Below are 14,635 nucleotides of genomic sequence, written 5' to 3' on the forward strand. Positions count from 1 at the left end.
TTTCAACAATTAAAAATGATATCAAAATATTAAAGTGATAGTGAATCAAATATTGCTACAAGTGTTCTGTCAAGAATTAATTGCTGGTATGGTGGCTGAGAGGGATCAATCTGCAACCCCAATTTCAATAAAGTCGGGATGGTGTGTAAAATGTAAATTAAAAACAGAATGTAGTTAATTGCAAATCTCATAAACTCATATTTTATTCTTGATAGAACATAGTAGGCATATCAAATGTTTAAACAAAATATTGAAACAGTTCTTGAAGAAAAATAGGGTCAGTTTAAATCGTATGACAGCAACACACCTCATTGTTGGGACAAGGGCAACAAAAACATTGTAAAAGTAACTGGTTTGAATAAAAAAACACTTGTAGGAAAAATTTGTAACTAGCTAGGTTAATTGTTACAAAGGACTGGGAATAAAAAGAGGATTTTAGAGAGCGTGAATCTCTTAGAAAAAAAGATAGGTGGAGGTTTGCCAGTCTGAAAAAATGTCTAGAAATAGTGGAACAATTTTAGAAGACTGTTCCTCAGTAGAAAATAAACTTTATAGTTCCTAATATCATCAAAATATTTCAAGAATCTGAAGAAATCTCTGAGCTTAAAGGACAAGACTGAAAATCAGTGTTGGATCCCTGTTATCTTTGGGCCCTCAGGTCTGATTCTGCTCTGGACATCACTGCATGGAGTCAGGAACACTTCCACAGATCATTGTCTGTAAACACAGTTCACTGTACCAGCCACGAGTGCTGTTTAAAGCTCTATCAGGTAAAGAAGAAGCCAGATGTGAAAACCATCCAGAAACTCCGCTGTTTTCTCTGGACCAAAGCTCCTTTAAAATGGACTGAGGCAAAGAGGAGAACTGTTCTGTGGTCAGATGAACTGTAATGTGAAATGTTTTTGGAAACTACTGGCTGCCATGTTTGCCATACAGAAGAGAAGAGAGGCCATCCAGCCTGTTATCAGCATGCATTAGGGCCTCTAGCATGGGCAGCTTGCACATCTGGAAAGGTACCATCAGTGCAGAGAAGTATAAACAGTTTTTATAACATGTGCTCCAATCCAGATTGTTTTTCAGGGAAGACCTTGTATTTTTCAGCAAGTCAATGTTAAACCACTTACTGCATCCATTACAACAGGATGGCTTCATAGTAGAAGAGTCCAGGTGCTGAACTGGTCTGTCTGCAGTCCAGACCTGTCACAAACTGAAAGTATTTGGTGTATCATGAAACACAAAATCCAGCAAAAAAGTCCCAGGACTGTTGAACAGCAACAATCCTCCATTAGACAAGAATGGGACAAAATTCCCTCTAAAACCTCCAGCAGCTGCTCTCCTCAGCTCCTGGTTGTTTACAGACTGGTGGTTAAAAAAGAGGAGCTGCTTCACAGTGGGAAACATGACTTTGTTCTAACTTTTTTGAGATGCTTTGCTGCCATCAAATTCCGAATTACTTAACTTTTTCCCCCATAATAGTTCAATTCATTAGTTTAAACACTTGATATATTTACTGTTTCGCTGTGAATAAAATATGGGTTTATGAGATTTTCAAATTGTTGTGTTCTGTTTATTTACATTTTGCACAACATCCCAACTTTGTCAGAATCGGGGGTTGTTCTTCTGCACATAAACTTTGTTCCCTGAGATCCTTTTGTTGCTGTCAGGGCTGTCTGCAGGAAATTCCGCTTTCATGATTCAGCACGATGTTGGCAGACTGATACAGATGATTTATCAGCATCATTTTTATTTTCTGTTGCTGTGCGTTGACCTCTCTTTGCCCCCATGTTTTGAGATTATCGCTGATCATCAGTTTCAAGAAAAAGCTAACATAAATCATGAAGACGGTGAGCTTCCTGGTTTTGTGTGATCAATCCGAGGACGCAGGAAAAGGTTTAAAAGCGGAAACGCAGGACTTTTGGTCAGATGTGCTAATTCTTCTCTCAGAGGAGCCCATCTGTCTCATCTGTCGATGAGGTTTAAACTTTGATCTACCAAATCAGCTGATTCTTGCCCCTTCAAGCACAACGCAGGTCAAACTTTGGTCACATAAGAACTGCTATCTTCCTTGTCTTTCTTTTTTGGCTGTCGGAGAAAACTTTGGCAAAGATTCTCCTGAGCTGGGAGAAAATGATTCACTCATCTCTGTAAAGTAATGATATGCATAAAACATAAGTTTCTGTATATTTCAGCGAGAACAGTTTATTTATAGACAAACTCCATCTGGTAAGTTGTCATAACATCCTCAGGAGTGAAACAAACCTCATGTTCAAAGCCCTTAGCCTCACTTACACGTTCTGTCCTCTCCGTGAACCTCAAGCTGCAAAATGCTGATGGGAACACAACCCATCCCAAAACTGTTCACATCTTCCCCCGACTCACTTTATTCAGGCTACACACACGCACACACACACAAGAGCTGGCAGACCGATGCAGGGCAAGTAGAGGAATCCTGCATACATCAGCTGTTTGTTCAGAGAGGATGTGTGATGAAGCTTCAGAGTCTGAACTTCTTCCAGGCTTTTAGCAACAGCAGGAAACACAAAGAGGAGGAGGAGGAAACAGCTTTCGAGGTTTTCTTACTTCCATATTTTATCTGGGAGTTGTGTCTAAATGTTCTCTTCAGTTTGAAAACCGGTACAATGGCAAAACTCAACCTGTGAGCTGTAACTGAGTCAATGATGCTGAGAAGCCTGAAACCTGACTGTAAAAGCTAAAGCTGTGTTTTTTACCCCATAAGACCAGAAGCTTTTTACCAAAAAGTCTTGGTAAAAAAAAAGCTTCAGGGTTTCCCCGAGAGTTCAACTTTTCTACAAAAATATTTCTTAGCTTCTGAAGACACTACTAAAAACATGAAATTAGTTCATGAAGTTCTAACTTTCATTGAAGGGACTTGTAGTGTGCATACATTATAATGTCATCCAAATAGTTTGGTACTTTAAGCAAATATTTCAGAACTGTGTGCAACATGAAGGATCTAAGCTTACTTCTTGAGGAAGCTTAGATCCTTCAAGGTTTCCAGGAAGATGTTGCAGATCTTCTATAAGTCTGTTGTTGAGAGTGTCATCTCCTCTGCCGTCAGCATCAGAGCCAGGGACCTAAAAAGGCTCAACAACCTGATAAAAAAGGCTGGTTCTGTTCTGGGGATGACTGTGGAACCTCTGGAAATGATGATGCAAAGAAAAGGAAATCATGGACAACCCTGACCATCCTCTTTATGAGACCGTCATCGGAAAACAGAGTCTCTTTAGTTAAAGGCTTCTTCAGATTAGTTGTAAAACGGACCGCTACAGGAGATCTTTCCTGCCCACAGCCATCACCATCTATTATAACTCCTTGATTTAAATGAGCTACTTCAACATTTAATTTCCCTTTGGGATTAATAAAGTATTTTTGAATTGAATTGAATTGAATTGAATTGAATCATCCTTTAAAATGCAGAAGGTGCTGAAGCAAGTCCAAAGAGAACATGTGTGAACTTAAAACGTCCATTGTGTTATAGGAGCAGGAAGACCGCAGGGGTCATGATTGAGAGACAGTTGGTGGTAAACTGAGGTTAAACAAATCTGGCTGTAACGTGTGGCACCAGCCAGTTTTGTGAACAAGTCCTCCATATGAGGCAGAGGGTGACAGTCCATTATCACACTTTTTTAGGTTCACAGTGATCAACACAAAGCATACAGGTTGCACTGTGTTACTTACTTGAACCTTGTAGATGAACCCTTCAACACATCCAAGATGGCGGTCTGAAGTAAGCTCAACCGTATTCACCATGCATGTTTTTATGTCAGTGGGAGGTTCTTTTGCATCACCCTCTTTAATGAAAATCACTTCTCTACCAATGGTGTTAATCTGCAGTGCCTTAATCAGGTTCAGGTTCATTTTGAAAGTGATTTTATCAGATCCTGCAGCCATCAACTTAGCATCATTTGCACACAGTACTGCTAAGTCAGGAAGAAGCGCTTCTCTCACTGGTGATTTGCATACTTTCACGTAATGTCCCCTTGTCTTGCAGTTAACACAATTTACTTCAGCAGTAGGACAGTTTTTTATCATTAGCAAGGTGTTTATCTGATCCACATCTCAAGCAGTGATGTTACTCCTAATGACTTGCCTGTTTATAATAAACAGGTCCGTGTAGAGGTCCAACTATTTGAGCTGTTAGCGTCCCTCTTTTCTCTTATAAGCAAGCATTCACAACATTTACAGCCTGTACAGGTGCAGGTGGGACTGTACTAGCATTTCTAACTGTGTCCTTTTGACATGCGATAGTTAGAGCGTTGTCTAGTGTGAGGTCCTCCTCCAGCAGTAAATTATCTTTCACAGCACTGAGACAGGCATTAGCAATGAGTTGATCTCTTATTAATTCATTTTCCATCAGTCCAAAACCACATGGAGCAACTGAAGCTCTGAGCTCAGTGACACATTGGCTCAGTTTTATCAGCACGTTCCACTCATTGTCTGAATGTGTGTCTGCACGCCAGTACATTAACTTTGATGACAAATTGTTTTTGAAACGCAGCCATGGCTTCATCAAATGTTGTACCTTGTTCTGGTAGTGTGTAGAACATACGCTGTCCCACTGGACCCAAGCAGTGTAATAAAACATCATGTCGTCTTTCTACTGGCCATTTGTCCCCAGTAGCAGTTATGATGAGGATGTAAATATTGAAAATTTTCTGCTACATTGTAAATGGTACAGTAGGCTCACCAGCGTGATGCAGGAAAGGTGGTGGACTAGGTACTGAAGTGCCTATCCACGTTGCTAGTTTTGTTGTGGCGGTTGTAGTGAAATAGGAGACAACAGTTTAAACTCACAAACTTTATTGCAGTAACCGTTGAGACACCACTACAGAACACAGTGTTGTCTCGTATCTCCTGTTTCTTACTCTCCTCTTTTATTTAACACAGTCTCTTCTGCCCTACGCTGCCACAGCAGCACATTCTAGTGACAAGAAGTAATAACAGCAACAAAACAGAACATAAATCCATTTACTGTGTAAACTTAGGAACACAACACAGGCAATGAAGGAATTTGCCTTGAAGAAGGACTTTCAGTTGGCCTCCAGAGCTCACTGGAGGGATTATATATCCTCTTTGGTCAGGAAATACCGTCGGACATCCCAGGAGGGGCTGGAGAGTGTCTCTGGGGAGAGGGATGTTTTCTTCTCAAGCAGCTGATTGATAAGCAGAAAAAAATGAATGAATACATGGATAATTTTTCTTTAGAGTAAAATCTGAATATTTTGGTCTTTGCACCTTTAAAGCTTGGCAGTTTTTCATACAGGTCTCATATTGTGTTCATTTCCAAATCACATCACTGTTCTTAATCATTTCTACTTGCCTGTGTCTTTTGATTATTACAGGATTTAATAGACTCTTTAAATCTTTGGCTTACTAGTTTCATGGACTATAATTCCAAAAGAATGTGAGTCCACTGTAACGTTTGAATGTATGCCCACTGTCAGAAAGGTCATAAACATTACCAGTGGACCAAAGAAAGAAAACATATAAATCAGTGAAAATCTCTGACTTCAGACAGTACGGGGAGTTTTCTTTCTCCTGACCTGTGCGTCACCTCAGAGTTCACACAGGCATCCTGACACCTGAGTGATGTTAACCACAGACTCCTACCTGAGGAACACAGATTGGCTTTACTCTAAAATGATTTCAGGAGTCAGAGTGGAGCTCTGTCCTCGTTGCCATCCTCCCTGTGGGAGAACAGACAGGTGTTTGTGTGCAGGGCCGTGAACTGCATAAACAGGTGTTCATTAGTTTGGACAGCAGAGGTCAGTGGAACTCACACACACACACTGAAAGCACTGAGCAATATGCTTAGTTATTCAAAATGAAGGAGACAGGCTGAAGCAGATGAAAAGTGTAATGATAGGATGTTTGCATCTGTTTAGCATTTTGGGAAACACTGACAGCTGAGAGTGTCAGGCCATACTGAGCCCACTCAGGAAAGTGCTGTTTGCAGCGACTCGACCTGCAAACTTCCCAGGACAAAATTCAACTTTTTCTGCAATACAAATATCCATCTGGTGACAACTTTGTGTGTCTAACTCCCTCATATTCACATTCCTCTTGTAATATTGCACTCACTTTCATTCAACTGGGGTTATACAGTTTGGTGTATATATTTTTGTGTCTGTGTTTTTAATGCAATCTGTTTATTTTTGTTGAAAGACAAATGTGGATGATAATGTTTTTCCACATGCCTGTGTGCTTAATTGTGTTTGTGAGTCTGTCTCTTTCCAAAATATTTCACGAGCCGCTGAACAACTTTTAAAGAAACCCACAGAAAGTAATCATTGGATGTACATCCAACTAAATAACGTTTGGAGCCAACCAAATGCAAGATAGCTTCCACAGTCAACTCACTTTAGAAAACACAAAAATGACTCTAACTCAGTTCATTTTTACAGACATTGAGCTAATATTAATTGAGGAAGTAGCTGAGCATTACTCACAACATACACTCCAAGTACTACTTGTTGTGCAAGATCTTTGCTAAGAGGTTTTGCATTAACCGTTGGAGTAAACCTTGTTTGTCTGTTAGCAAAATATCTCATGAACCACTGGGTGGATTTTAATGAAACTTTCAAAAAGTAATTTTTGGATGTAAATCAATAACTGAAAGAATTTTCGAGTCAGTCCAATTAAAATTGGCAACCATAGCTAATTAACACGAGCCAACAAAAAACGGCCGGTGGCAGTATGATGTTGAGGTTTTAATCTTTAAAGAAAAAACAGTATCAAATTGAAGACATTATACACATAATTTTGATTACAACTGAGTCAATTTCACAGATATTGAGCTGAAATTGATTGTCTTATAAGATTATGCATAATGTTAATTTTAAGGTGTGACGAAAAAAGATACAACTGTCATTTCTCATCATGAGATAATCTAAAACTCTGTCATTAAATAGCCTGCACTTAGTGCTTTATCTAGTCCAAGGACCCTAAAGCGCTTTACACTACAGACAGTCATTCACCCATTCATTCACTGATGGTGGTAAACTACACTGTAGCCACAGCTGCCCTGGGGCGGGCTGACAGAAGTGAGGCTGCCATCACACCCGCAAGACCAAACCCTCTGACCACCACCAGTAGACAAGTCAGGTGAAGTGTTTTGCCCAACAGCTGAGGCGGACGGAGCGGGGGTTTGAACCAACAATGAACCCCTACTTCCTGATCCACTGCTGCCCCTAGGTATTGGCAGATTTGTATTCCTTTACTTTTTTATTCTAATGCTGTGTGAACATATGTAACCCCTTTGGCTTGTTTTTTCTTCCTTTTTTTTTTTTTCTTACAATCTTGGATTAAAAAAAAAGATGTAGGTGTGAGTGTAGGAAGAAAGTGTTGTAGATCTTAATTGTGAAACAAACAACAAATAAGAACAAAAACGTCTTTATTGTACACTTTACAGTGTGTGTAACAAAATGCATCAAACCTCTTGAGGTTTTGTCTCTGTAAGGTTAGCATGTGTACTTACTGGGACTTCTGCTTTATGTAACACAAAATGGCTCCAGTACCATCCAAGTCTGATTCTTTTCCTTAAGATCTGTCTGTATTTAACAATGGGTAGCAATATAAAATACCAGCATGTACAGTAAATACTGGGTATCCACTCAGTATGTACCTGGTGCTTACCTGTTTCCTGGTTTTTGAGGTAAATGCTTACATGGTACTCACAGGAAATTTACAGGGTGTAGGTACTTGGTACTTATCTAGTACCTTGTTTTAAGGTAAACTTGTACCTGGTACTCACAGGGTATGTACCAGATAACTACCACTGGGTACATACATAGTAATTACAGGATGTGTACCTGGAACTTACCTTAGATCTGCCTTTTACCTACCTAGTACTTACAGAATATTTACAGAGTGCATACCTGGTACTGATCAGGTATCTGTTTTTGAAGGTAAACATGTGCCTTTTACATACCTAGTACTCACAGGATGCCTATAGGAACTCGGCTGTATGATGAAGTGACTTGTTACACTGTGTAACCGCTGAGTACCAGGGTTACCAGTCACTTCAGAATAAAACTGATCCTCATAGGTGTGCTGTGAGTACAAGGCACCCGTTTGGTAAGAACCAGGCTATATTATGTTTTGCAACCCATGATATTTCTACCATCATGCTTTGCTGAGGAATTGTGAGCTTAGTGTTCTTAGGTATTAGGTTTGTTCCATTGATGAAAAAAAATATTTACAGTATTTTACTGCACTTTGTTCTACATGCTTAGGTTTACTAGAGGTTCTTTGGAAAACTGCAAATTATTGTAGCTCCTCCTTAATGGGCTCATGTTATAGAGTATGCCTATACTATGAAAATCTATCAGGGTAACCTTTGACCTGTGCCAATACACTGACATCATGTGGCACTTGCACATAAGTGGACTTATTTCTTCATTTCTTGTTTCTTGCTTGTGTATTTTTATTTCCATAATTTGGAAGTTTTTATCCAAATTCAATAATACAAAATTGATGGCTAAATTAAATATTCACAAACTGAACTTTGAATAAGTTCGTGTTGTATTACATACTGTTACATACTGATATGACCCCCTGCAGAAGAAAAAGAGAAATGGTCTTTACCTCCACCAAGGAGGCCATGCTTTCTGTAGCATCTGTTTGAATTCAAGGTGATAGGGTCAAAGGTCACCATCACAAATGACCTTGTATTCTAACTATGCAACCATGTAATGGAGGAATGTTAAACTGCACAGACGGACACCTTATTAGGTCAAGGGTGATCACAATCCATTTCAAGGTTCATGGGGTCAAAGGTCAAGGTCCCATGTAACCCTTTCGTTAAAAACTTGTCTCTGCTCCTACATGTGACCCGTCTATTTTCTCCACCATCGAAGTTCTGTTTCCAGTTGTGTCCGTTGGTTTGTTTGTCTGTCTGTTACAAAGATCAGGTAAAAACTAATGAACAGATTTGGAGGAAACGTTCAGGAAATGTTGGAGTTGTCACAATAAACAATGGATTACATTTTGGTGGTGAAACAGATGATGATCTGGATCGCACTATTTTTTAATCACTTTGTGGCCTTGGTGGCGGTTTGCGCTCTCTGAGTGTTTCTAGATCCAGTATATTTTGCTGCAGGGACAAGTGTTTGTGTTAAAACAGGACTTAATTGCAGAGCAATGTGATAGATGTCCCTCAGGATGTCCCCCTGAACTCTGTAGCATCACCCAGGTTACTGCATTGAATTCACTGTTTGGGATGACTTGAATTTTAATTTAAAAATGTTTATTCTTTATTCATCATTTCATTTCAAAGACATATTCTTGTTGGTTGTGTCTTGTCACCACTCACACATAACAAACAAACTAATATTCAGCATATCATTTTTATTTAGAGTGTTTTTAGCCAGACATAAGTGTCCAATTCTGCCAAGAACAATTGTTCCATTTCTGAAATAATTACTGACATTATTTCATTAATGCCAGTAATTCTGATCAGGACTGAACACGTGTGATCTCCAACTCACCGCATGTAAACAAACAGCCACTTCTGCTTAGATTTTAGCTTTCAACAGATCACTTGATTTAGTCATTTTGACTTTCAGTCAATACATTACAAGGTGTAAACACCACTAATAATGTGATAAATTAGCTATGACTATCAGAAAAAAAAGATTAGAAAGTGTTTGTGTTTAATCACAACATGAAGAACACAAGGTGAAATCTCCAGCCTTCAAAAAGGCTTTAATGGACTACTGCAAAGATAACGTGGAGTTTCAAGTTTTATTTTCCGTAAAAGCAGAAGGATCAGCACGGCTCTCTTTCCAAAACGGTCTCTACCTGGTTCTGTGTGATTCAGAATGTTTGTCTTTGAAGTCCAGTTCTCGCATGTATTAAAGTGAAAAGAAAAACAAGAACTGCTGTACAGCCAATCGGAAGCTAAGTGCAGGTTGTCTGAGTCTATAAATCCAGTCTGAGACGACAGGAGCAGGATGTAGCGATGCCAACAGTCTGCTAAGCTGCTAGTCTACATGTGCAGTGCATTATGGGAAACAATTAGGGATTGATCTGACATTTAAATAGACAACAGGGGAAAAACTAACACGTGCCAAGACAGGGATAGTGCAATGTCTCACTCCTCCATCTGAACAGTCTCAGATATGTGTTACTTGTCCCCTACTTACTGATTCCAAACACAGATCAAACCAGGATCATTTACCAACCCGGAGCTACATGAGCGTGTGAGTCACTATTCACTTTTCTTTCTGAAAAACGCTTTTCCCTCAGAGACTCTGTCTTTGGTTTCCTGCAGCTTCTCAGAAAGCTTGTCCTTAGTCTCTTCCATTTTCCCAGAGATGCGTTCTTTTGTCTCCTCCATCTTTTCTGTGAATCGTTCCCTCGTCTCCTCCATCTTTTCCGACAGTTTCTCTTTTGTCTCCTCCATTTTGTCCTGGAAGTACTCTGTAACTGGTGGCGGAGTGGAGAAGTAGCCGTGCTTGCGGAGATACTGAACAGACAGAGACGTCCCGCCTAAAGTCACCGTGTATCTGGCAGGAGTTGCAATCTGGAAAAAAAAAGAAAGAAAGAAAAACAAATCAGAAGCTGGTGAGCACAAAGCAGGAGCACCCAAATCCATCCCTCATGAATTACTGTAGAGCAATAGTTCTTAAACTTTGTGTTTGGAGGAAGAAAAATGTATAAGGAGCTTAATGTTTTATTCTCCACTGATGCCGTTTTTAAAGGAAGTTTCTTTTTTGTAATAATCACATTTTCCTTCAAAAAATCTGGAGAGGCCTACTGGAGTGTAAGTTTTAACAATAATAATTGTGTAAATACTGATTCAGCATTCACACTGTTGTTTTCCTGTAGTTTTTAGACTCTTGCTAATTGTAGCTTTTAGCTAACCTTTTCCCTCTTTTAGCTAGTGCTTTGCCATTTTTAGCTTTTAGCTAGCATTTTGTCCATATTTACACATCAGATGTATGGAGTGGATTCACTGTCCACACTATCCAGCCTTTGAGCCATCTTCTCTAGTCCACCACAAACACAGGTCTATGTGGAAACTACATCTAAGCATTAGTTAGTTAAGGCTTTCTGACTGAAGCTTAAGCATTAAAACACAAACTGGAATGTCCTGAGGTCAAAATACCTTGTACATGGCGTACGCAGTCAGAGCATAGCCACTTGATGAATCTCTCAGAAGACCGACTACAGACTCCGGTAAACCGATCATCTCCAGAAATGGCACTACATTGACACCTCTGAGATGACGAAATACCAGCAAAAACAAGGGTAAACAGTAAGGAAAAAAAAATTAAAAAGTGTTCAAAGATGTGACTTTTAGAAACATTTTTTTAAAATCGAAAAAAACAGTTTAGACATTACTCACTTCATAGCAGCATAGTAGAAGGTACCAAACCAGATAGAGGACGTCACCAGATGCACTGGGATCATCACCTTTCCGTACTGTTTAAAGGTTTTCTTAAACCTATGGTACAAGCTGATGGACTTGTCTTGCAGTGGGTCCACCTCCACAGAATCCGGCTCACTTTCCCTTCTCGTGACGTCCTGAGGTGGAGCTGAGGAGCTGGACTGGGGTCCGTCCTGTGGGGGCTGGTGCTTCGGCTGGTGAGCTGCTCTGCTGGAGGCGGATGCTGAGAGCCATCGCTGGCTGACAGGCTGCAGCGGCGACAGGTGGAGAGCGCAGCACCGCGCCACCACAGTGCGCTCAGAGCTGGCAGCTGGGTGTGTTGCTGCCACCCGCCACAGAGTCCCGTGTGTGAGGATACGTCGAATTATCATCCTCCTCTGTTCTGCTACTGCCACAAACTGCAGGGGAAGAAGACAGAGATGATCGAAACCCTCAATCTAATTATTATGATTTAAACAAAATCTGATTTTTAACTTTTTCAAATGACCTGTTGGATTTTTTCCAGTTGAGCTGTTTAGTTTAAATCTATGGCTCATTAGTGAAGACTAATAGTATGATTCACACTATTTATTTCCTGTTTATGGTTTCTTTCGTACATCTACTTCAGCCTATTTTCAACTACTTTAACCATTCATATATCAAAATGTTCAGCTCATTTAGGACATAATGGTATAACGTTTGAGTTGGGTTGCTTGTTGGTTACCTAATGAGCTGAATGTGTATAAGAGCTTTTAATGAAAACACATCAGCCACCTGTTTGCACAGTGTAGATTGCTGTTTGTTATTACATTTTATGCATTTTCATTCATTTGTACAAGCAGATGAAAGACATTTTATTGCATTCATCCTCACATAGTTTTCATTATCTAGTATGTGTAAACTAAATTTGAACTTGCATATACTAAAGCATCCTGAACATTTTTTGGGCAAAACGTTTGTTTTGCACCTGGGTTACCATTATACAGCCTAAGCTAGTCTCAGTTGTCAATATAGTTGGAACCATCTACTTCTAACAGACGTGAACTAATAAGAGCTATAATACTGTATGTCAGGTTTTATGACACTTTGTAGATCCTGAAGAAGACATCACTAAGCCATTATTCTTATACATGATGGCAAATACTGGGACATTGTGATTAGGTTTGGTTAAACTGAGACATGTTAAAAATATCCATGGTTTGAAAATGTCTCAGTGAGTCGATTCAAATTTCAAGTCACCTCAAGCCATGCTGCAGTCCCTGTAACTCAAAACTGAGATATCAGTCCACCTTTGTTCAGAAATATGTATCAGCAGAGGCTAAATTTGCATATTTCTGAGAAAAAAATGAGCTAATAATGCTCTACTACAAGCACTTGGTTTAATATTTTGTAACTACATGAAGCAAACCAACCCTGTTATGTTTATTTTCAACCTAAAGATAGAAGCTCTAACAATGTACTTGTCAAAGTGCAAAACTGTCCAACTATAGCTGAACATCCACCACCAGATAAAGAGAAGGGTGGAGTAGAGAAAAGTGGCTCACACTACCCTAAAAGCAAAACGACAAAATAAAAATTAAATATCACTAAGTGTAGTGGCATTGATATCTGCTAGTATGTTAAACAAAACATGTCTCAGACTTTTCAATAAGCCATAAAGACAGTGTGCCGAGTTGTCAAATAGGACAAATAGGCCTCATTAACAAGATTTTGTGTTTGAAATTCACTAATAATATTTTTTTTTCCAGGTTACATAAAGTTGCACAAATATTAAAGATTTTCACCATCTTGCTCTATTTAATTCTTGAAAGGAGCCCATCGGACTTCCAGTGTTTTGTACAATTTGTAATAGAAATGATTCAACAAAAGAGACATGCATGTTACTCACTCCCAAGTACTCCAAAAAGAGGATATGAGAGTTTTCTGATGTGTGACAAAACTTCAGGAGCTGACCGGAAGTCAGTTTGTATGTCTTCAACATAAAGTACCCATTGAAGCCTCATATAAAGTGTAATATGTGAACTGCAACAGGAAGTAGTGAGCTACAGTCATTCTGCTGTTTATTAGGCTAGCTGACATTGGGCAGACATGGCTGGAGGACAACACGCAGTAAGCTTTTAGTTCCCTCAGTTCTAAGGTGTTTTCTACAGGTTAGAAGGCAAATAAAGCGTCACCATTTTAAAGCAGACAGAGTATTCTGGTTAGATACTGACAGACATGGCTTAGGTCAGGCCACACTCTGAACAGCTGCTAACTTCGGCTTCTGACGTTAGCTTACTGCTAAGCTTCGCGAGCGAAATTAGCGAGCTCAAAGACACTGAAGCTGAGGACAAACAGAAAGCCACACTTACACCGGAGGTTATGTGTTTTTAAGTCAGGAACAAGCAGCACTTCTGAATCCTGAGGGCCATGCGCGAGACTGATTGAGCTGTCAACACTTCCAAGGACCACATTTACCGAAGCACAAGGGTCGCATAGAAAACAGCGTGTAACCTCGACCGCGCAAAGAAACCTGGGAAATGGAGTTTGTCTAGTTCAACCTTTGAGGAGGCTGAAGCGTTTAAGAACTACATTTCCCTTCGTGCCAAGTGCAAAGAAAACTTTTGGGACAAAACGGAAGTGGGTTTGCTCCTTATATGTACACCGGTGCATGATCCAGCTAGTTATGACGAGCGGCGAGGGAGGAGTTTATCTTTAAATGTTGGGAAAAAGCGTTTGATGGCGAGATGAGGTTTATCTTTAATTTAGGGAAAAGCGTCAGTATTTAATGTGCCTTTAACAGCTGACAAAAGAAATGTGAACTAAAAAAATTAAAAAATATGGAAAATCACCTGCTGGTTATTGAAGCCCTGTTTCTCAGGCCTATCTAAATGTAGATGCCAAAGTCAAATGCCAAAGCCTCATCTACATTTAGATATCGAATCAACCCATGCCATTTGTTATTGAAATAAGATTGTAGGATCTCTTTGTAATATCTTCTGATGGTAATTGTATTTGATCATCTGTTAACATCAGCAGCTTTAGTAAACAAAAATCACAGATTGTCAAGTCTATAAAATGAAATTTAGCACCATAGCTTTAAAAATGTCTTATTTTCACAGTCACATTTTAAAAATAAACAAATCATAAAAAGTCTGCAGACTTGCTGATGTTCAAAACAAATTCCAAATACTAAAAACTTTTTTTTTGTTTTGTACAGAACTAATAAAATACTTAGGTCAGCCAAATCTTTAAAATTCAATG

General features: G+C 39.4%; 1 protein-coding gene across 2 annotated transcripts; it reads right to left on the reverse strand.

Moving 5' to 3' along the window:
* Nucleotides 1–9,349: 9,349 nt before the first annotated feature.
* On the reverse strand, nucleotides 9,350–13,891 carry fam210ab (family with sequence similarity 210 member Ab). 2 transcript variants are annotated; one of them, XM_017413106.3, is made up of 4 exons: nucleotides 13,744–13,891; nucleotides 11,372–11,811; nucleotides 11,132–11,243; nucleotides 9,350–10,546 (listed from the first exon to the last, which is right to left on the reverse strand). In XM_017413106.3, the coding sequence occupies exons 2-4, from the start codon at nucleotides 11,782–11,784 to the stop codon at nucleotides 10,232–10,234; spliced, it is 840 nt and encodes a 279-aa protein (XP_017268595.1). In that variant the 5' UTR covers nucleotides 11,785–11,811; nucleotides 13,744–13,891; the 3' UTR covers nucleotides 9,350–10,231. The 2 variants fall into 2 exon arrangements, with proteins under 2 accessions (XP_017268595.1, XP_017268594.1); XM_017413105.3 differs by lacking the exon at nucleotides 13,744–13,891 and adding an exon at nucleotides 13,281–13,715.
* Between the last annotated feature and the right edge of the window lie 744 nt (nucleotides 13,892–14,635).

Source organism: Kryptolebias marmoratus, linkage group LG16 (assembly GCF_001649575.2).
Source record: "Kryptolebias marmoratus isolate JLee-2015 linkage group LG16, ASM164957v2, whole genome shotgun sequence".
Classification (NCBI taxonomy): domain Eukaryota; kingdom Metazoa; phylum Chordata; class Actinopteri; order Cyprinodontiformes; family Rivulidae; genus Kryptolebias; species Kryptolebias marmoratus.